The sequence below is a fragment of the Calypte anna genome, chromosome 27 (assembly GCF_003957555.1).
Source record: "Calypte anna isolate BGI_N300 chromosome 27, bCalAnn1_v1.p, whole genome shotgun sequence".
Classification (NCBI taxonomy): domain Eukaryota; kingdom Metazoa; phylum Chordata; class Aves; order Apodiformes; family Trochilidae; genus Calypte; species Calypte anna.
In genome coordinates this window covers 5,123,372-5,146,676 of record NC_044272.1, presented here as the reverse complement: position 1 = coordinate 5,146,676, position 23,305 = coordinate 5,123,372, and the positions used below count along the sequence as shown (strand labels likewise).

General features: G+C 51.9%; 1 protein-coding gene across 2 annotated transcripts in view; it reads right to left on the bottom strand.

Moving 5' to 3' along the window:
• The window catches only part of NSF (N-ethylmaleimide sensitive factor, vesicle fusing ATPase), a 79,675-nt gene extending 61,202 nt beyond the window's left edge, over nt 1-18,473 (bottom strand). The window contains exons 1-2 of one of the 2 annotated variants that reach the window (XM_030465843.1): nt 18,394-18,473; nt 4,284-4,369 (exon numbers count right to left, since the gene is read on the bottom strand). In XM_030465843.1, coding sequence (XP_030321703.1) covers nt 4,284-4,369; nt 18,394-18,405 — 98 coding nt within the window. In that variant the 5' untranslated portion in view covers nt 18,406-18,473. The remainder of the gene's footprint in view (nt 1-4,283; nt 4,370-18,393) is intronic. The other variant, XM_030465842.1, reaches the window with a different exon arrangement.
• Between the last annotated feature and the right edge of the window lie 4,832 nt (nt 18,474-23,305).

Here is a 23,305-nt window from a genome sequence, read left to right as displayed (position 1 = left end):
ACCTCCACATGGGCAGTGACCCCAGCCCCATCCCAAAGCAGATCTGTGCCCACGGGGCCACTGGCTTCAGCACCAACAGCCTCAGCAACATGGCAGGAAAGAGCTGGCCCTTGGAGACCAGAGGGAACGTGTGGCCACCAGACAGCACCAGCTCCCAGGGGAGCTTGGAAAGCCATGCCAGGAGCTGCTGGCCCTGTTGGCAGAGTGGGTAAGAACGTGTGTTAAACACAGCACGTGGTGACACAGACCCTCTGCCTGTGCCACCTCCTCCTGCCCAGGCACAAATCCAGAAACCCTACAGATGGGAAGTTGCCCCCCAAGTCCTACAGAGGGAGAGCAAAATGTTTCCTGGTGCTCAGGGAAGGTTTCTGAGGACTGGGAGAAAGATGTGAGCAGCTCCAAGAAGGCAGGTAGGAGGTCAGCCTCTGTCCCTGGGACAGTGACGGAGCAAACTAATCCTGGGAGCCAAAGAGATTAAAGGTTAAGAGAGTGACAGGGAGCAGGCAGCAGGATTTGCAAAGGCAAAACCAGGCCTGATCAACATGAGGAGATGGTGAGCTCTGAGGAGGGGGTTTATCTCAGCATTAGCAATGGTTCCTACACCACCCAACAGCCCTGACAGACAAACTGCCAGGGGCAGTGAGCAGGGGACTGCAAAGTGTCCCAACCGCTGTGGTCACAGCATGAAATCCACCCTGGGCACTTCAGCAGTGCCTTCCCTACCCCAGGTGTCCATACGGGGCCAAAACACTTTAACCTCTTCACTTATAAGGGGAATGATGGAACAGAGCTCACCCTCAGCCAGACTGCAGATGCCACAGCTGCTGGTCCTGCTGATCCTCCTGCTCTGCAGAGAAAGATCTGGGATCCTGGTGGAGCATGAGCCAGCAACCCAGCCCTGGAGCCAAGAGCTCAGGGAGAGCCATGCCAGAGGTCAGGGGAGATGATCCCTGCCTGAACACTGCTCCAAGGACTGTTTCATTTTACACTGAGTGGTGGATAAAACAGAGAAGCTTTCCAAGAAAGGGACTGAGATCAGGAGGTTCCCAGCACAGGGTGTCTCAGGATGAGTAATTCAAATTAGCACCAGTATCCATCCAGCAGGGAAGGTACTGAGTGTGCTGCAGTGTGAGACTGTCTGAGGCAAAACACAACCAGCAGCCATGCCATGGAACACCTCACCAGAGTGGTGACAAAGAACACTCCTAGAAGCAGCTCAGGCAGTAAAAGGCCCAAGATTAAAGCTTCAGACTGAGATGGATCCCTATGAAGCACAACAGTGAGTTTAACTGCAGGAAGAAACAAACTCCACCACTGCTGGGTGGAAGAAGCAAAGAAGCAAAAAGAAGCAAACACAAAAAATATGAAGGTATCTGGTAAAAATGCTGCAGGAGGGGGGGAGGTGGTACCACAAAGATTTGATACAAATTAAAATTACCACATTGGAGAATACCATGAACATTTCCAGCAGACCAGAAAGATAAGAGCCTGAGAGCTGGGAAATGGACACCAGGAAAAAAAAAGAAAAGAATTTTTAAAAAAGAGAAGAAAACCAAAAGACCAACTTCCTGAAAGCCAAGCAAGAAACTTCAGTTCAAATCCAGACAGTTTCTTTGAGAAAAATTTGGCACAAGAACAATGATGTTTCTTCTCAGAGACAGAAGGAGCAGGTAGTCTCCAACAGGCTGTAAGCAACCCAAGAATGAAGAATGTTCCAAGTAAGACAATAGCAAGGAAAATTAAATGCATTTTCCTGCACTGATGTTCACAAGGAAGGAGCTTGGCAAGCTCACAGAGACTCACAGGGGAAATCACAACCTCATTAGCAACTTCTGCTTAGAAAGGAACAAAAGAACAGTGAGTCACCAGGGCCAGATACCTCCCAAGAGATTTCTCCAACAGATTTCTCTAACATTTCTCTCTCTCCTGCTCTAACTCCTGTGTCAAACCTTCTCTGAACCCACCAGAACCAAAAGGTGGCTGTCATGCCAGTGCCCCAGAGGGGCTCCAGACCAGGCCCAGGAAAGGGTCAGCTGGTAAGTCACAGATAATATTAACCTTGGGTTCTTCAGTTTTTATCTTCATCAAGACCAAGCACAGCTTTTTTAAGGGAGAGCATAACTTGTGTATTTGTGAAAAGGCACCAGTGAGCATCTGAGCAACACAGGCAGGTGCTCCTCTTGTGCATGTTTGGAAATTATTCAGCAAGGCTCCTGAAGGGAGAACTTCCCTGAATGAGACAGAAGGATGGTCCTCCCATCTAAATAGCAGGAATAAAAGGTAAGAATAATTACACAGTTCTGAATAGACTAAACACACACATATATATATATATTTGTGTACATTTATATATATACATAGAAAATAAATAAACCTGCCAGTGAGATAACCTGCCCTGTCTTCTCCCAGACTGTTGATCCCCTCACTGTCTGGGTGTTTGCAGCCCTGGTTTCTGTTCCAAGATACACTGGGAGTCCTCCAGACAGGAGGATGTCACAGGAACTTGAAGCAGTGCAAGTTATCAAAGCCACATGGTACCAGAGGGATGCACTGCCATGGATTCATGTGCCACAGGGTGGTGACTCAGACTTTTCCAGCTTGCAGGATGCAGAAAATGAAGGATGAAAATATCCACAGCAGCATCCTGGGCCCAAACCAACTTCTGATCCAAGGTCAAACTCCCAGCTCCAGACCATGAGCACTGAATGGATGTGTTAAGGGAAAGCCCTTTGTGCACCCCTGTGCAGCCACCCATGGCTGGGGTGACACAACCCAAACCTGCTGCCTGGGTGCTCCCTCCTGCAGCAGATCACAAGGATGCTCTTGCTCAGTCTATCTGCAATGCAGCAGAATGACTGCATCCTCCAGGAGTGGCTGAATCTCATCTCCTATCTCTGTCTTACACTTCTCAAAGCCATTTATAGCTCCTGCTCACAACCAAACATATGCTGCTTGCTTTAGGAGCCCAAGTTTCTAGAAATAAGCAGTTCTCTGGGGAAGAATCAGTCCAGGCAGGATCATGGGCAGCCTGCTCTGCAGGCAGCTCTCAGGATGGCTCTGCATGCTTCCATAAAGGTGAGGAGGGAAAGGAGAGCAGGCAGCTGCTGCAGGCCTGGAAGCTGGGTCCCTCCAGGACATCCACATTTGAGGAAATTAACATTTTTATAATGCATGAGGTACAATGCTCACTTCAGGTATTTCTGTAACTCAGTTACTTAGAAAAAAAAATCTACTTAGGGAAAAGCATCACTTGAAGAGACCAGGACCCTGCCCTGCCCAAGCAGTGTCTGCTTTGTGCCTGCTTTGGATCCAGTTGTGCTCATCTGAGGGGGGTTTTTTGGGGGGTTTCCATCATGTTTTGTTATTTTACACTAGAGGTGAGTTGGTGAAATCCCAGTTCAGATTCCCACTGAAGAGCCAGGACAGTTCTGGGAACTAAAACACATCACTGCCTCATTCAGTGCAGCTCAGAGCCACTTTGCTCTTCATCCATTTCATGTCCTATGTGTATTATCCAGTATCTTTTTTAACTTTTCCCCCATTTTTCAAACCCAAGGTCTCTCTCCTTCTGCTGCATGTGATGCTCTCTCTTTCTGCTGAAATTAATGACTTCTGTCCACAACCTACAAACTGAATTTTTTAAGAGACAAAGCAGGACACTAATTATTTGAATTTGCTTCTTTTAACACAAATCCTTCCTGTGTGGGCTGGGCTGAAAAAAATAATGTTTTCTTCTTTTCCCACAAAAGTAAAATCCAGAGTCAGCTCCTATCAGTCCCCACAGAACTGTAATTAAATAATCCAAATTGTGCCCACATTCTGGTTGTTTTCCCCTTTTGTTCCTGTGCATGAAACCCCCCAGAACTAGAGTTGCTACTGACTCTGCTCAGCACTCCAACACGATGTGACAGTGAGAAGATGCCCCTAGTAACACAATTAAATGATAAAAATCTAGTTGAAATAGGTCATATATTCTATGTAACACGAACAACAGCAAAAACAACAAGAAAAATTTAAGAAGGCCTGAAGCCCTTCATTAAAATAATTATAATTACTTAAGCAGTTCCAGTTTCCAAGCAAGAAATGCTTCAAAGAAAATTTTACCATTTTTTTCAGCAATTCCAGTTCTGAGAAAGAGGCACATTTAAAGTTTTGGTCTCTAAAGACACAGAAGTTTTGTTAATTAACCTACTGCAAAATCTGAAATTCCATCCCACCTCCACCCAAATTTTGAACCCTTTTCAGTTAAAAGCTGAAAGAGCAGCAGCTCTGAGCACACTTACTGCCCAGACTGGAAATCCTTCTCATTCACCACAGCACAGTTGGTTAAGGACAGTTCATCAGTGGGACATCTTGCTGCTTGCATAGACTACAAGAGAGAAGAGGGAGAGAAAAACAATTATCCATTAAAACTTGAATCTTCCTTTCCTAAGCCAAATCTCAAGACTTCTGTAAATTCATAAAACACAAACAGGTTTCATGAGCATAAACATGAGTGCAGTTCCCCAGCACTGCCAGGCTCCTGCCCCTCTTCACAGCTTCTCCAATACAGATGTTTGCACCCAAAAGTTCTGCAGCTTGGGTGTCCAGCAGCCCTCACCTTTCCTATCACCCCACATTTAGCAAGGAAAGACCTGCAGGACAAATACACTTCACTTGCTGGTGAGCCCTGGTGTTCTGCAACTTCCCTGAGCCCTGCAACAAACCAGCAGGTGGCAAAGCACCCACTGGGAGGCATTTCTGCCCAAAACCCAGGGGATTTTGAATGCTGGAAAGGCAAAGCAACCTAGAGACTGCCCCACTGCCTGCAGCCCATGGAACCCCTGTCCTGCACTGCTGTGCTGGGTCAGTGAGATTCAGAGGGGAAAAGAGGGTGGAATAAAGCTGTTATCTCCCTTCTTTCCCCACCTGGCTCAGAAAACTGAAACTTGAGTACATCACAGAAATCACAGAATGTCAGGGTTGGAAGGGACCCCGAGAGCCCCTGGAGTGCAATCCCCTGTCAGAGCAGGGTCACCTCCAGCAGGGCACACAGGGAGGTGTCCAGGAGGGGTTTGAATGTCTGCAGAGAAGGAGACTCCACACCCCCCTGGGCAGCCTGGGCCAGGGCTCCCTCACCCTCACACTGCAAAAGTTTTTCCTGATGTTTCTGGGGAACCTCCTCTGCTCCAGCTTGCACCCCTTGTCCTGTCACTGGACATCCCTGAGCAGAGCCTGGCTCCATCCTCCTGCCACTCACCTCTACATATTTATAACCATTCCTCAGCTCCCCCCTCATTCTCCTCTCCAAGCTCAGAGCCCCTCAGCTCCCTCAGCCTTTCCTCACCAGGAGATGTTCCACTCCCTTCAGCAGCTCTGTGCCTCTGCTCTGGGCTCTCTCCAGCAGTTCCCTGTCCTGGAACTGAGGATCCCACAACTGGACACAATATTCCAGATGTGGCCTCCCCAGGGCAGAGCAGAGGGGGAGCAGAACCTCTCCTGACCTCCTGAGCACCCCCTTTTAACACCCCCCAGGTGCCAGGGGCCTTCTTGGCTGTGTGGACATGAGCACATCCAGTCTGGAATGCACACTCCAGCACTGGAAAAAGCCCACAGGAGGGTTCAGTTCTCAGGCTGTCCATCTCTGCAGAACTTCTCAGAAGAAGTATCACGATCCAAATAAGATTTCTTACTCTACAGGGAACTTTGCAGATCAGTAACAAGCAGGAGAAAATGAAATCAAACAGTCAATTCCAGCCCACCACTATTTGAAGATTCACTTCAACAAATTTTGTGGGGGTGTCCTCTCTCCCTCCTTTTTTTTTTCCTGAAGCCAAAGGAGCAATCCTATTTCAAGGGTATCTCTTTACTTTTTTCCCCCTCTATTACTCACAAATCAGCAGCTGAAATAACCAAACACCACCCAGCCCAGGCTCCCCCTTTCCACCTCAGCCCTTCCGTGCACTCCCAACCCCATCTGCTTCTGCAGAGTGATTGCACAAAGCCAGGGCAGAAAGATGAAAATTGGGCTCAAAATGCCTCTACAGGTGGAGAAATGGACAGAAAAGTCAAAATGTCTCTAACATCAGCTATAGACTGAAAAAACTTATCTTGGAGAAAAGCTAAAGCTGCCCCCAGGATGTTATTTTAGGGTGAAAGTGTTTTCTTTGTTGGCCACACATCTGCAGGCAATGCAACAGAAACCATCTCCCAGCCTCAACCTATTGCTAAGAGCAATTCAGAGAGGATTTGCTCTTAAATCCAGCAACAGGAGAAGGAAAGGTGCTGATCCTACTGCACACATCCGGATCATTTCCAGGAGTTACCTCCCTGCTCAGCCCTTCCCCCTCAAACCCTTCTGGGCCATTTCAGATCCGAAGTTTCTCTCTGTGTGGCTGCAAGCCTGGCCCAGAGCTCAAACCCACCTCTTATCTCAGAACCCAATTCTTCTGGAGTCCTTGCTATTTAGAAAAGGGCTAACTCATTATTTTTACTGAATAATGCTCAACTGCCCTTTACTTACATGAAAACAGAAAAGGATTCTGTTCTCAGCCTGGGAACAGGTTTATCTGCCTGGATCTCAGGGTAATAAGAGACTCAAATATTCTCAGAATAAAAAACATGTGAACATCAGTGGACTTCTGACACAGACATCCTGCCTCTTACAACTCAGCATCTTTGGGCACTTCACACACACAAAAAAAGCATTCACCATTTTATCAGTGCTCCCTTCCACTGCAAGGGACTGCTCAGTGCAGGGCATGCCCTGATCAGAGGCATTAGGGAGGGTATTTTGAGAAAACTGAACACAGAGCTCCTGGATTAAACCTTTTTTTTCCAGCACAAGACCTCAACTGCATTTTTAATCCTTGCTGACAAACTGCTTCCTACATCCATGTTACCAGCACCAGCCTGGCCAAGCTGCCATTCTGCTGTGGTATTTCTGTCCCCACCAGGGAACGTGCACTTCTTGGCTTTAAGAAAATGCTGAAATATAAAGGAATGAATCCCAAATCCAGCACAAAGTGCTGCTCCTTCTGCAAGCTCCACAAGATGAGATCCATGGCAAAGCATCCTTGGGTCCCTGATCCATGCAGTAATGTGGCTGCAGCAGCCTCAGCCCTGTTCCCAGCACAGGCTGCTCCTCAGGTGCTGGGCTGGAGCTCACTCCTCCCTGGGCAATACCCAACATTTCAGAGCCATCATCCCACTGTGCTCCCAGCTCCTTCCTCAAGCTCAAAGACCATTTTGCAGAACTTCAATAGATTATCAATATACAGAAGTGCTTTTAACATAAAACAGCTTGTGCATGGGAGTCAGTCCCTGGAGCAGCTTTTCCTGGGTACACATGGGACAGTTTGTGGAAATCTGGTTATTGAAGAGATGAGAATTGAACTGGAAAGCACCCAGACAAGAAGGAGGAACACACAATTCTAAGTGAACTGCAGAGGCTTCCTCTTACCCCCTCTGCTCACCCCAGTGCTCACACCCCTGGCACTCCTGCTCACAGGGTCCTTGTCCTGAGCTGTCACAGCAGGGACACGGACATGGGCTGCTCCTGGGGAAGATTTTCTGGCATAAACACAGCAGAACAGAGCTGTGACATGAACCACAGGAGCTGAGGTTGCTGCTGTGGAGCTGAGGTGACTGCCCCATGCCAGTGGTAGAACTCTCAGGGACACTCCAAGCTCTTGCAGTGTGGGATGCAGCTCCCCAGGACAGCAGCACAGGGACTCCCACAGCTCCTGCACATCTCAGGGAACAGAGGAGGCAAAATCCTCAAGAATATTTCTCAGAAATCTCCAAGTAAACTTACACAGCTGATTTGAAGCTAACCAGTGGTTCCTGCCAGCCACTGGGCAAGGTGACACACAGCTCAGCTCTAGCAACCCAGCAGAGCAGATCAGTGACACTGCTCTGAAGGTGACCCACTGACACCCCCCAATCCACAGGACAGATCCAGCAGGCCTGAAGTGACAGGAGTCTTCCTGCCTCCAGGAATTGTTCTGCTTTATGTGCAAGGAGGAGACTCCAAGGACAGTGAAGTTCTAGGACTACAGCACCTCTGTCCTAAGGCATCCTGAGCATTGATTGATCATCCACCACACAGTCCCTGCTCCTAAATCCAGGGAGGTCTGCTCCAGTATTCCTTCTGTTTCCCAAGAGGACAAGGAGCTCACATGGAGAAACCTCGTGCTGAGCAGTGTGAGGGGCCTCACCCTCAGATCTGTAACAGCAGTAATGCTGCCTCTGCCCTTCTGCTGCTGAGCTGGTGCTAAGCATGAAAATCTGTCAGGAATAAGTTGTGCCCCAGGAGGGCAGTGGGACAATGGCACAGGCTGCCCAGGAAGGGGGTTGGGGCCTCATCCCTGGAGATGTTCAAGGTGAGGCTTGAGGAGGCTCTGAGCACCCTGATCTGGGTGAGGGTGTCCCTGAGACTGCAGGGCTGGGACTGGGGGACCTTTGGGGGGCCCTTCCAACCCAAATTGTTTTGTGATTCTCTGATAAAATCCAGCACCAGGAGGCTCAGGAATGCTGACACATTTTACTTTTACAAAGTAAAAGTCTCATCAAAGAACAAACACCTTTGTAACGGAAACAACCGTGATCATATCTAATCTTCCAGAGGGTTTTTTCTCAGTTGCACAGATCCCAGTTTTCCTCCACATAAGGATGAAGCTGAGTTCTCCTGGCACGTTAGGAGAGCTCAGCCCAGAAATCAATGTTCAGTTACCTGGCTGTTTTCACACCCAGATAAAACACATCTTTTCTCCTGCTGAATTTCAAGACAAGCATCCACAGCAAAAGCAAAGCCAGGGGAAGGAACAATAAAATCCCAGGAATGTTACACACAGTGCAGTGCATCACACTGCTGTGTGGGCAGGCACACACTACAGAAATACAGTTAACAACTCACAAATATTAAGGCTGATGATGGAGGAAGCTGAAGAAAAACATTTTCCCATTACCCAGCCCCACAGGAGGTAACCTGGTGGCACACAGGAGCAGAGCCCTGCTGCCTGTCAGCTCTGCTGAGCAGAGGAGCTCTCATCTGAAATGCTCAGGCAGAGATTCTCCTCATTGCAAGCAGCTTAACTCCTTTCATTTCCTAATCCTGGCCAAGAGATTATGCAACAGCTTCTAAAGCTGGGACAGGTTTTGTTCTGTCCACAGTTTCTACAAGGTTTGTAGAAGCCAAAAATCACTGGTGTTACACATTTACAATTCTCTTGTGTGTGAAACACACAGACACAGCTCTGCCTGCACACAGGTCCACACAGACATGATTTCTGTCACACTGATGCTGCCAGAGGAGTGTCAGGAGATGTGACAACTCTAAGTACTCAATATTTAAGTTTCCTCTGTGAAGCCCACTGCCAGCTGCATGGAAATGGGGATTCCTGCTCCAAAAACCATCTCAGCTCTACTGGAACAGCTGTCAGGCACCAAAGCACCCCCAAGCCCAGAGCTTCACCACCCAGGCAGGGGAACAAACAACCTGTGCAGGAGTTTTCTCCAAAGGAAGTTCAGTCCATATTCCCAGGTCTGGTGTCCCCAATAGAAAAAAGGGACAGAGATCTGTTGGGAGGAGTCCAGAGGAGGCCACAAAGAGGAGGCCTCAGCTGAAGCAGCTGAGGAGCTGGGATTGTTCAGTCTGGAGAAGAGAAGACTCCAGGGGGACCTCAGAGCTGCCCCCCAATCCCTGAAGGAACCTCCAGGAGGTGGCAGAGGGACTTTGCATCAGAGTGTCCAGTGACAGGAGAAGGGGAAAGGGACTGAAACTGCAGGAGAAGAGGCTCAGAGTGGATCTGAGGAAGAAGTTCTTCATCAGGAGGGTGCTGAGCCTCTGGAACAGATTGCCCAGAGAAGCTGTGGCTGCCCCCTCCCTGGAGGTGTTCAGGGCCAGGTTGGATGAGGCTTGGAGCAACCTGGGCTGGATGAGAGGTGTCCCTGGGCATGGCAGGGGGATGGAGGGGATGAGCTCTCAGCTCCCTCCCAACCTCACCCATTCCATGATTCTGTGATATTTACCAGGGCCCAAGAAGGTGTGTGCTGCCTGCTGGTTGTGACCCAAACACTCATTCACTCATTCCCAGTCAAACACTCATTCACCACAAGTCTGCAAATAAAACAAAGTTTGAACACTGAAAGGAAGGACTAGGATGTGAAAGGAAGTCTGAAGATAAACAGGGAACTGAGGTGATGATCTGCAGAGCATGTGTTACCCTGGACCATGCTCCTGATGGAAAGCAGACATGCACCAGGCACTGCCTGCTTTAAAAACTCAGTGTCTGAAGTGACAGCAGAACCTGAGATGATGATGGAAGCAGTGAACATCAGGAGCCTCCTGACAAATGCTGAGAGCAGAACAAGGAGCTGGGTCAGCAACAGCCAAGCTCTCCCAGCTCAGGGAGGCCTGGGGAGAATGATTCCTGATTTCTCTCTCTACACACACACCCCACAGACCTGAATAATGCAGAGGAAAACCAACTCTGAACGAAAGCAGAGAAGAAATTGGTATCAAACAATAGTAATGTTACTGCAGCTCATTGAACCACAGGATGGGTTGGGTGGGAAGGGACCTTAAAGATCACCCAGTTCCAACTCCCAAGAATGGGCTCCTGACAAGAGAGTGGGAAACAGTGAAGACAACCCCAAAACACCTTTAAGGAAGGCATTCTGTAATATAATGACAACAGGATTCCTACACCAGGGATCAGACTCAGCAAGAGGAGATGTCCACAATGCTGTGTTTCCAAAATTCAAGAAAATAGAAATAAAAAATTAAACAAGGAAGACACTAATTTGCTGGAGGTTTTGTTTTGTTTTGTTTTGTTTTTTCTTTTTGACATCTGAAAAAAATACCTGAAGAAAGCTTACAGAGTGCTGCAGCTACAAGAAAAGATCAACCACTTACAAATAACTTCTTGGAACAGCAGGCTTGGCAGGAGAGGTTTCCTTCCCAGCCCCTCCAAGCACCCTGCTGTGCCCAGCAGCTGAAGCACTCTGTCCCCAGGGCTGGCTGCTCAGGACCAACCTTCCCATCTGCTACACCTGACCCACAGTTCACTTTGCTGGAAGCTTCCATCCCCATCAGGAAGGAGATGCATTCTCTCTCAGTAACAAGCTCACAGTTTTCTTCTCCTCTTAAAAAAATGAACACATTAGGAGAGCTAAAATCTCATTATTATTATTCAAGTTTTTGCCAAAGCCAAGGAACTCTGAGCAAGCCAACACCATCCCACAGAGCTCAGCACAGAGTCCAGACAAGAACAGGGATGCTCCCAGCCCTCCTCCCCTCCCCAGAGGGGCTGATCCCACAGGTACAAACCAGGGGGCACCAGGTGAACCCACCTGAGCCACACACACCCCACAACCCCATCCCTCAGCCCTGTCAGAGGAAAGAGTCCACATCACCACCTCCTGCACCACCCAGGAAATGAGCAGGGAATGGTTTTCCCCACATGGGTTTGTGCCTGCAGCACCAGGAACCTCCCCATCAGCCCCAGCAGGGCTGGCAGGGCAGACACAACTCCTCTGCACTGGCTGTTCTTCAGAGACAAAATACACTTCACACATTCCCCATTTTCCAATGGCCTTGCTGGTCTGAAGGAGCACAAGAAACAAATGCACTAAATCAATTCTACAGCTGCAGCCTAACTAAAGAGCTTGCTCTGCCCCAAGATGTCATCCTCCACACCACCTCTCCACAACATGAGCAGTAAAATTATTTCAGAAATACATCTGTACCTGTGTCACTGGGCCACAGAGCCAGGAAGCTGTTTCCTGACAGCTCTGCACAAACATCAACTCCACAATTAAGTAACAGCAATGCAGAAGATGTGTCTGTAATTAACACGTTCATTTTTGGAGGGGATGGTGCCTCACATTTCTTCCACGAGCCAAGATGATGAACAATTTAATTACAGGGAACTGCTACATGTGGTGTTTCATCTACACCTCTCCTAAAGCTGCTCACAGGAATGAAACATCACACAGCCATGTCTGAGGTGTCAGCCACAGGATTTTGACATACCAGCTGTGAGGACACCAACTGGATGCCAGTTTTGCCCCATTTCTTTAGAAAAGTTACCCAATGGCAAGAAGCACCTAAATAAAAATATCCACTCCAAGCTGGGATTTGCCTGGGGAAAGCCTGAGGTGCTCCAGGACAAGAACCAAGCTGCAGACACTCCCTGCTCCCAAGCAGCCCTCCCAAGTATTGCTGGGTTTCCTACAGAACAAGCAGGTCACTTGACACAACTCCAGGGCACAAACTCCTCCAGATTTTTTTACAGAAGGCCATTGCTTTATTGCATCCCAGGAGACTAGAGAAATGTGTGAAATCTTTTTATGCTGCAAACATTTGACCTTCCTGAACTGAGCATCCGAGAGGCACACACAGGGAGGAGCAGGCAGGGCAGGGCAGTGCCTGGAGAACCATAAATTCAGCCTTGATTCAAGCAGCACAGATTATCAGTGGGCTCAAGTGCAGACAAACTGAATCCAATGAACTGCAGCAACTGGTTTCCTTGCTCCAATCTTTCTGTTCACAGATCTCCTCCAGCACAACTCCTGGAGGTCAAAAAAAGCTAAAAACAAAGATGGCCAACTTGAAAATTAATCAAGAGAACTTCCCTGACTGGAGACAGCATCCTGAGAGATGCCTCATGCTCTGAACCTCCTTCCAACAACCAGAGCAGTCTGAGGTCACAGCTGCCTGTCCCACAGCTCAGGGCTCAGCCAGCACCAGGGCTGCCCAAAGCCTCTGCTCTGCCTCTTCTGAGGACACTTGCACAGCTTCCACCCACTCCTGGATCATAAAAAGATCAAATCATGCCTAAGGAACTTTTCTTTTCCCCAGTTCTCTGATTTTTTTTTTTTTTTTACATTTTCATGTGAAGAAAAGAATAAAAAAAATTTTTATTCTCCTAAAAAACATGTCCTGCCTGGGTAAGCAACTTAATAATGGAAGTATCACTACTTTCTAAGGACTGATTTTCTGTGTACCCAAGCAGAGGTGATTTTATGACAGCACAACCTCCAAATTTACAGCTAGGGCATCTCCCAAACCACAGGGTCTGCTAAACAACCTCTGTGCAGGACGCAGAACATAGGATAGGAGGAGAGATTTTGCTGTGTGATGGAAAGGAAAAAAAAAATAATATTTAAGAAATTCACACTTGAAATTATCTTGAAAAGGTTTCTTTGATTTTTACGGATTAAAAAAAAAAAAAAAAAAAAAAAAAAGGTGTAACATAGCAGCACCCCCAAAGCTGGAGATGTGGAGATGTGGAGATGGAGAGGCAGCACCAACATCTCCTCACTGTGCTGTCTCCTGAGCTTTGGCCACACTGCTTCTGCACCACTGAGCCAAACAACAAATTAATCAGAGATGACAAGGTCAGCTATCCCATGCCCACAAACAGCCACATGCCTGGATTTTATTCTTAATAACTGAGCATGGGGATTACACTGCAGAAGCCCTGTCAGAAGGGCACAGCTCTGCCTGAGATGAGTCCCCAGTACAGGTACACAGCTGCAGAACAGATCCAAGGAACAGAGATTCAGGTCTGGCTGTCTCCCACTGCACTTGAGCATTGCTAAAAACTATTTCTTCAGAATACGTGTTAGGAAGCACTAAAAAAAAATGCTAAGTGAGGACAGAAGGATCAGTACCACAGCACCAGGAAGGACTCTGACAATTCACAGATGTCTCCTTGGTTGCCTGATGCTGCCTGCAGCCCCATGGTGATTCCATATGTTATCAGCTGTACCCAGAAACATAAAATCCAACACTCGTCATTTCCAAGTTCCTACCCAACTCTCCAACCTGTACCTGCCCTGGGACTGACTGCAGGGAGCAGGAGAGCACACATCAGTCATCAGGGGATCACGGAATGGTTCTGCTCACACCACAGGTTCTGCTCTTGCAGAGGAGTTAAGGGACAGTCCCGTGTGTCACCCAACATCTACAAGTACCTGAGTGAAACCAAACCCATTCCCCACCCCATGCAGATGTGAATCTGGAGCTCTCTTCTGAGAAGCAAACAGACAAATGTCTCCTGTCACTGGGCTAATGGCAACACCATCCAAATGAGTCCCAAATAAGCAAATAAAGACAAATAAAGGTGCTACACCAGTTATACCATTAAACCAACCATGACTTCTGATCATGGTGAACACTTACATGATTGGTGCTGTTAAAAAACTTTAATATTCCTAAAAGAAAAACAGAACGGTCACCAGTGGTGTCCCCCAGGGATCAGAGTTGGGCCCAGTGCTGTTCAATATCTTCATGGATGATTTAGATGAGGGGATTGAGTCCATCATCAGCAGATCTGCAGCTGACACTAAGATGGGGGGAGTGTGGATCAGCTGGAAGGCAGGAGGGCTCTGCAGAGGGACCTGGACAGACTGGAGAGTTGGGCTGATCCCAAGGGGATGAGGTTCAACACAACAACCCCATGGGGAGCTCCAGGCTGGGCACACAGTGGCAGAAAAGGACCTGGGAGTCTGGATTGCCAGGAAGCTGAAGAGGAGCCAGCAGTGTGCCCAGGTGGCCAAGAAGGCCAATGGCATCCTGGGCTGGCTCAGGAACAGCGTGGCCAGCAGGTCCAGGGAAGGGATTCTGCCCCTGTGCTCAGCTCTGGGGAGGCCACAGCTTGAGTCCTGTGTCCAGTTCTGGGCCCCTCAGCTCAGGAAGGAGCTTGAGGTGCTGGAGCAGGTCCAGAGAAGAGCAAGGAGGCTGTGAAGGGATCCAGCAGAATTCCTGTGAGGAAGGGCTGAGGGAGCTGGGGGTGTTGAGGCTGGAGAAGAGGAGGCTCAGGGGAGACCTCATCACTCTCTCCAACTCCCTGAAAGGAGGTTGGAGCCAGGGGGGGGTTGGGCTCTTTTCCCAGGCAACTCTCAGCAAGACAAGAGGGCAGGGTCTCAAGTTGTGCCAGGGGAGGTTTAGGTTGGAGATGAGAAAGAATTTCTTTCTGGAGAGGGTGATCAGGCATTGGAATGGGCTGCCCAGGGAAGTAGTGGATTCTCCGTGTCTGGAGATCTTTCCAAAGAGCCTGGATGTGGCACTCAGTGCCATGGGCTGGGAACCACGGGGGGAGTGGATCAAGGGTTGGACTCGATGAGCTCTGAGGTCCCTTCCAACCCAGCCAGTTCTATGATTCTATGATTCCATGAACTGTGTCTGACAGGGGATCAGCACCAACATCCACCACAGCAATGCTCATCCCACATGGGTTCCCCATCTCCTGACAGACCTGTTCCCTTTACAGCAGCATTTCTCTCTGGAGCTCTGCAGCCTGGTCCAGCACCAGCAGAACCACAGCTCAGCCTGGATCAACAGCTTGACATGGGCTGGAAGAAGGCACAGAAGTCAGCTGGCCTTTCTACAGCCTGTGAGAGCTAATTCCTAATGATGCTGAAATCAACTGGCTACAGACAGCACCAGTCAGGTTCCAACCTGGGTACAAGGGATCTGCAGCCAAGCAGGGACAGAGCTGACAGCTTCACCCCACTCCCTCTGCAGCAGATGCTGGCTGGTGTCAGTGCTCTGCTTGCAGGCCTGATGATCCCCATGCAGGGAGACACAGAATACATCATAACAGAAACAGCCATTACTCCTCATCAGCATAAACTGTTTTTCCTGTAAACTTCAATCACCATTAATCACATCTCTTCCTTGAGCTCGAGGAAACTCGGTGCAATTAAGGGAGCGATATACCTGAAACAGCACTGGGCAATTAATAAGAGTTGGCTTATCATCTGTCTAAATCATTTAAAACACTACTAGAAGCCTGAAGATTCTGTCTCTCTCCTGTACCAGGAAAGCCGTTTGTTTGTAACTGTAAACACCCCCAAATCAAACACAGGAGCCTCCAGAAAGAGGCTGAGCTCTGCACAGCCCTGCAGGACATCTCCTCAGCCCAGAAGCCACCACTGAAGCTTTCTGTACCCATTTTCCAGGTTTTAGCACCTTTTCAGAATGCTGCCAACAGAACAGCAGCAGTGTTCCAGTGCCACTCACCAGCTGTACCTCCAGCACACCTCCAGCCTCCTCCCTGCCCTTCCTTAGGGCTGCAGAGCCACATCTGAGCCAGCCCAGGAGCAGCAGGAGCCAGCAGGCAGCTCCCTGCTTCAGCTACACCAACAGCACCCAGCACCCTACAAGGAGGGAGCAAGCTCAGGAAAGGTCTGAACACTCTGCTTGAGAGCTCTCTCCACAGCACTGGATAATCTGAGAGTTCTGCAACAGCTGCATTTGTAGATAAATCCTGAACCCCAGAGGGATCTGGGTTGGAAGGGCCCCTCAAAGGTCCCCCAGAGTCAGCAGGGACACCCTCACCCAGATCAGGGTGCTCAGAGCCTCCTCACCTTGAGCATCTCCAGGGATGAGGCCCTGGATAGCAAGAAGCTCCATGGTAAACCAGGGAAATCATCACCCACCTCAATTACCACTTATCCTCCAATCTCTCTCCGGAATTTGTATAAATCCTCCCTTTCCTCAACCAGGCTTCCAAGTCAGACAAATAAAGAGAGATTTTTTCAGGTGTTTAGCAGCACAAAAGCTCACAGCAAAGGGAGCAAGTTGGGGCTGATCCCTCTCCTTCCTCCCCACCTCCAGCACTCAGGGTGTTCACTGAGAATTTCCACTGCACCAATGCCACTGAGAACCAACTCCTCACCACACAGATCCTGTGCTCTGCTGCCCTGGCATGCAGGGAAGGCTCAGGGGACAAGGGCACTGCAGCCACGGTGCTTTGTGCTACAAGGACTCTGACAACAACATCCATCACCAGTGATGGGAGCACCAAGCTCCCTTTCTGCTCATAGCTGACTTTTTTCAGCTGGTCACAAGATGAAAAAAAGGTGCAAGGAAGAAGTGAGAACACACATCTGGATCAGGGACAGAAGGAAAAGCTCTTATTTACAGAGAGATGGCCAAAAAACGGTTTTTTTTCCTCAGTTAATCAGCAGCATTTTTGAGGTGGTACCCAAGATCTGCTCACCTGGGACACAGATTATCCCTGGGCCAAATTTCTCACCCCTGCTCTGCATCACACCACTGCACCATCTGCAGTGTACTCACCAGAAAACCAGAACATTAAAAAAAAAAAAAATCAAACAAGAAAACCTGTTCCCCTGGTTCTCAGTCACTGAATTGTCTGGCCAAGACAAAAGATTTCAGCCTGAAGCAGATGTTAATTAAACAATGTTAATGAACACCATGATTTCACAAGCTGACAGCCAGTAGAGGATGAGTGAGCAACCTTAACTGCAGCCCCTGGAGATGGACACCTGAAAACAGAAGGGACAGAGGAGGCACTACAGTGATGTGGCAGACAAGAGTGTTCCATCACATTTCCAGGCCTTTTTAGCCACTTGCTGATCTTATGTAATCAATGACAGAGAAGGGACTCCTTTATTTTAAATAAGTGCAGAATAAAACGACTGCACAGCCCTTGAGATGTATTTTAACACAACCTGAACCCACAGCACAGTGCCCAGCTGGTGCCCACAGGGCAGAGGAGGCTCTAGGGCCTCACAAAGCCCTTCAAACATCCCCCAGCACCCAGAGGCCACCTCATGGCACCCTGAGGGGACCCACACACCCCATGGGGACAGAGATCACCCAGCCTCATGGAGCCCTCTGGGAATTCCAACAGCCCTGCCCCAGAGCAGCAGTGGGTGACCCCATCTCCCCTTCCCCCTGCCCCACAGCGTGCAGGGAGAGGGGGCACTGCAGCCCCACAGCACCTCAGACCCTGCCCTGCTCCCCACACAAGGCCCGAGGGCTGCTGCAGCCTCACAGCACCCTAAAGGGACCCTAAATCCTGACCCCGAGGGTCTCACCCCACTCCGCAGGCAGAGGGATCACCTCAGCCCCAGAACCTCACCCCACAGCTCCCAGGGGTTACCACAGCCCCACAGCACCCCCAGGACACCCTGAGTCCTGCCCTGCACCCCGCAGGACCACCGCAACCTCACAGCACCCTTCGGGAACCCTAAACCCGGACTCCCCCCAGAGGCAGAGGGCTCAGCCGGGCCTCACCGAGCTCCTGAGCACCGCACAGCCCTGACCCCGATGCCACATCACCAAGAGGCCACCCCAGCCCCACAGCACCCACACGGGACCCTAAAACCGTGCTCCAGGGGGACAGGGGCCACCCAGACCCCGCAGCCCCCTCAGGGGACCCCGCAGCACCCAGGGGTTCACCACACCCCCTCAGGGACCCTCCCCCCCTCCCTGCCCAAGGGCTGAGCGACCGTCCCGGCCACGGGGCTACGGGAAGTCACCAAGCCCCCCGGCGCCCAGTGAAGGAGGAGCCGCGGGGTTGGCGGGGCCGGGCAGGCGGGCAGGGCCGGTGCCGGGGCCGTGCCCAGGGCCGTGCCCGTTCCCGCACTTACCCTCCCCGCCATCTTGCCGCTCCCCGGCCCGCACCGCCGCAGCCGCCGTGCCCCCCCGCAGCCGCCAGGGGGCGGTGCAGCGCAGGCGCAGCGGAGGGAGGGGGCGGGGCCTGGGAGGGGGCGGGGCGGGGACTGCATCGTCAGCCGCCTCCGATTGGCCCTTGCGGCCCCGGCAGTCTCCCGATGCCGCCTGCCCATAGGTCTAGAGGTAGGGAGGGCGGGAGCTGTGCTGTACGTCAGAGGGAAGCGCTGCTGGGATTGGTCGGTCGGGCTGTGCGCGAGGCGGTGGGGGAGGAGCCGCCGCTCTCCTCAGGGCGGGCGGGAAAGAGAGGAACCGGCGGGCGGGGCTGAGGCGGGAGCGGGGCTGAGGCGGGACGGGGGCAGACGGGACAGGGGTGCCTGAGGGAACCGGCGGCGGTGGTGACAGGGCTGGGCTGGGCTGGTAGCAGACCTGTCGGCAACAGGGTCTGTCACCCGGGCTCTGTCACCCAGGGTCTCTCACTCGGGGTCTCTCACCCGGGCTCTGTCAGGACTCGGGGACCCTTCTCGCCAGTGAGCCCCTGAGCAGGGAGCCTGAGCAGTGCTCAGTGGGCGGTTTTACAGCGCGTGGTGGAATAAAAAGGCTTTCCAGCTGTCAAACCGCCAAACAGGCTTTCTTCTTAATTTTTTTTTCTCTTCTTTTTTTTTTTCTTTTCTTTTTTTTTCTTTTTTTCATGATAACCGCTCCTGTAACCGGGGTGCTGTGATCTCTTGACAGCACACCCAGTGCTTCCCTGTGCTTCTCAGCTTCCCATTCACCTGTGTCTGGGTAACACGGTGTGGTTTGTGCTACACGTTCCCGGTGGGCATAAGGCTGGAAGGCAGAGATGCTGGGATATGGGAGCTGGGAGCTGCTCCTGCCCCAGCACGGGCAGTGCCTGGTGTTGCCCTCAGGCCGTGTCAGGGGCTGGGGCTGTAGCTGGGGCTGTAGCCGGGGCTGTGCTCACGGCAGCTCCTCCTGTCTGAGCACTCGGGAATGTTCGCAGCGGGATTTCTGTGTGTGGTTCCCTGCGGGGATTTGGTGGGGATAGGTCTGCACTGGGAAGCGCGCCGGATCGTGTTGGATGAACTGCCCCATGCTGAGAGATGAAAATGGCTTCTTGAGCTGCATGGCCCTGGGGGGTGTTCTGGGGAGCCTGGGTTCCGATTGTCACTCCTGGCTGGCTGTGAAGGAGGAAGGTGACAAACGCTTGGACTCCTGAGCCAGGCTCAGTGCTGCTTCCAGAGCCAACCACAACATCCTGGAAACCCATCCAGGGAGTGAGCCAAAGCCTCAGTGCAGCCGGTTACATCACGTTTCTGCCCAAGGCTTTGACAACATCATAAAATATTATTATTATTATTATTATTGATTTTAGCTGCTGGTTTGCTACCTTAGCAACGATCACTGTAACCCGGGGAGGAACGCTGAGTTTGTGGGAAACCGTGGGGGAGAGGCAAACCGAGGGGCAGGGGATGTGCCTGAGGGCAGGAACCTGCTGGGTACCCAGCGCAGAGCAGTGCCAGGGCTTGGGTGCCCCTGGGAACACCATTCCTGCTCACACAGCAGCTGGGTTTCTCCTGCGTCCTTTCCTCAACAGAAATCGGAAAACTGGGAAAACATCTGGGAAAAGCAGAGGTTAAAGCAGATGGGGCAGGTGAGTCCTGCGGGCTCTGGTGCTGCTGCACCCCCAGCAGTGAACTGGGGCTGAGTTATCTCATTTGGAGGGATTCTGCTTTGAGCTTCCCAAATCTCTGTCCTGTGTGGCCCTCGAGGAGCCTTTTGGAGAAACAGATGCTGGAAATGTGACCCCTGAATTTGCAGGGAAATGGTGACAGCAGGGAGAAGAAATGATCCTGCATCAATTCCAAGGGGGCAGAAAGGAAAGCAGAGCTCCAGACCTCCACAGACCAAACACGAAGGTCGGGCACGGGCGGTTCCTCTTCAGAGCCCGGAGCAAAAGGGACCCCAGCACCCCCTGCTTGGTCCTGAGCACCAGCCAGGATCTGTCTGCTGGGTGAGAGGACTGCACCTCCAGGGCTTTGGGCACAGCTCAGGGCTGGGACAGCACTTTGCTGGGGCATGGCCCACAGCTCTGCCCCACACCTCAGACACACAGCTCTGCCCCACACCTCAGACACACAGCACCACAGCTCTGCCCCACAGCTCTGCCCCACAGCCAAGCCCTCCCCAGAGCAGAGGATGAGGGATGAGCAGGGCACAGCACGGGATGGGGGGCTGAGCCCAGTGTCCCCTCCCTGTGTCCCCTCCCTGTGTCCCTGTGCCCTGATCTCCTCCAGCAGACACAACATCCACATCCCGAATGCCGGCGGGGTTGGGGCAGGATCTCACCCCGCTGACCTCCCTGTGAACCTGCTGGCTGGGACTGAGGGGGTGAGAAGGCTGGATGGAGGCTTTGAGGGAGATGTAGGGCAGCACAAATGCCCACAAATCATACAAAACTTGGTGCCTCTGTCTTGGTGAAGAGATCTGCGTATTGCCTTGATCTGACGGAGAGAGAGCAGCCAAAGTGGCGTCCCCAGACACTGTGAAATAGCTTGAAAAGAAAAAAGCAAATAGCTTGAGAACTGAAAACAAATGTACGGTTTGGTTTCAGGGGGTTTAGGTTTTCTTCAGTGATTTTTAAGTGAAAACAGCAATATTCATACGCTTGGCAGAGTATCCAAGCCAGCAGCAAGGATGAGTACACAGAAACACGAGTGGGCAATGCAGAGGCTGCTGCCAGAACCGGGCTGCTCCCTGGGGTTCCTCCTGCCAGCCCGGCAGCCCCGGGGCTCTGGGGCACCCTGGGCCATTGCTCAGCACAGCAGGGCCACCTGCTCTGTCACTGTCACTGTGTCACTGTCACCAGCCATGGGGGGGTTCCTCCTGCTCCCATGGGCAGCGCACGGGGCTGGAGTCAGGGGGTGGTTTGGCCTTGGGCAGGACTGTGCTGAGCTGGCCTGGTGACAGCTGAGGGCAGGGCCCAGGGGTGACAGGGCCGGGGGGGTGGCAGGGCCGGGGGGGTGACGGGGTTTGACCGGGTGACACGGCCTGAGGGGGTGACATGGCCTGAGGGGGTGACACGGCCTGAAGGGTGTCAGCGCTTGCTGGGGTGACACGGCCCGAGGGGTGCCAGAGGGCTGAGGGGGTTACAGCGCCCGGGGCTGCTCGAGCACTGTTCCCACAGAGCAGCCAGGTCGGTGCCAGCCCCGCGGCTCTCAGGGACCGCTCGGTGCCTCCCGCTCGGCCCCGCACCGCTCCAACGGCCCCGGACCCGTCTCCGGGTGAGCGACGCCTCCGCGGCCTCTCATTGGCGGGCCGGGTGCGCAGACTGTTTTTTCATTGGCCGGGCCTTGGCGGTCAGGGCCAATAGAACTCGAGCTCTGTTGCCATGCTGAGCTCTGTGCCTCAGCACCGCGTGGGGAAGGCAGCGGGTCACGCGGTGGGGGGAGGCACGAGGCAGCCGCTCGGCTCCTCATTGGCCGGGCGGCCCTGGCGCGCGCTGGGCGGGGCGGGGCGGCGGTTGGCCCAGCGCGAGGCCAACGGCTGCGCGTCGCCTCAGCCTCAGCCTCGCCTCAGCCTCAGCCCTCCCGCCATGGCCGCGCGCGGGGGAGGCGGCAGCGCGCGCCGCCGGTAGCTGCTGTCACCGCCGCCATCGCGGGGTCACCCATGGAGGTGAGGGACGGGACGGGACTGGACTGGGCAGGGCAGGGCAGCTCTTCCAGTCAGAGGCCCGGCGGGCAGCCCAGCCGGAGCTGTTCCGGGGCTCGGGCTTCACCTGAGCGCCGGTTACCGAACCGGGGTTGAGGCGTTTCCACCCTTCCCCCGCGGTGTGTGATGCCACCACCGGATTTTTCCTCGGTGTCCTGCTGAATGGGGCGGGCCGAGGTTGTCCGAGCCTGGGCCCGACCTGTGGTAATGGGTGCTGTAAAACTGAGCTCAGAAGCGTCAGGAAAACATCTCAGTGTCTGGAAAAATCCTGTTTGGGCGAAAAGCGAGCGCGTGTGGTTTGGTGGGTGCAGGGGGTGCCCCAGACACCTCCCCATACCCATCCATTTCCTCGTTCTCTGCGGTCACAGCTCAGGCAGGTGCTGGGTGTCCTGGCTCGGTGTCAGCAGCACCGCTGAGCTCCGCACTCACCGTGGCCACAGAGCTGTAAAACGGGTCTGAAAAACCTCTCTTAATGCATCGGTGTAAATTGGGATGAAGATTGTGCTGCAGAGTCTGTTCTCAGCCTGAGGCAGCTACAGAAAAACATCTTTATGGAGGAAGTGCTCAATACAGAATGCTCTCAGAACACTGGTCTTGGGAAACTTCAACTTTTTCTAAATTCAGTAAGCATGTCAGGAGAGCTGCTGTGGTAATATTATAAATATTGTGTAAATAACATTTTTACTGTGAGCTAATGTTGAGGGTTTTTTGCTAGTCGTAATTTAAATCTTCTTTGTGTACCTCACCTGAAGGAGGGGTGAAAAGACACCTAACTTCTTGTTTTGTTTTCATTCCTTGCTCCCACTGGCCAGCTCTGCCTGAGCTTGTCCAGGTTGGTGATGGGCAGAGGGCTGCTTCTTAGGTGGAAGTTGTTCCTCTGGTAGTTACAGAATAAGACTGGTTTCCACCCTAGCTCCCAGGGTCTGTGTGGAGCTTCTGGAATTTCACACACAGGTGTTGGTGTAACGTAAACTGAAAGGGTGAGAGGTGTGGAGTGATGTGCAGGAGGCTGAGTGACTCCTCTGCTGCTGGTGAGAAGGATGATGGTTTTCCCACTCCTGTGGTTGATGTTCTTCTGGTGGTTCAGATGTTCATAAACTCATCTGATGGAACTGGAGAGAATGCAGGGCCCCTCCTCATCTGTACCTCTCTGTCTTGTTGGGTTAAGCTTGTCCCTAA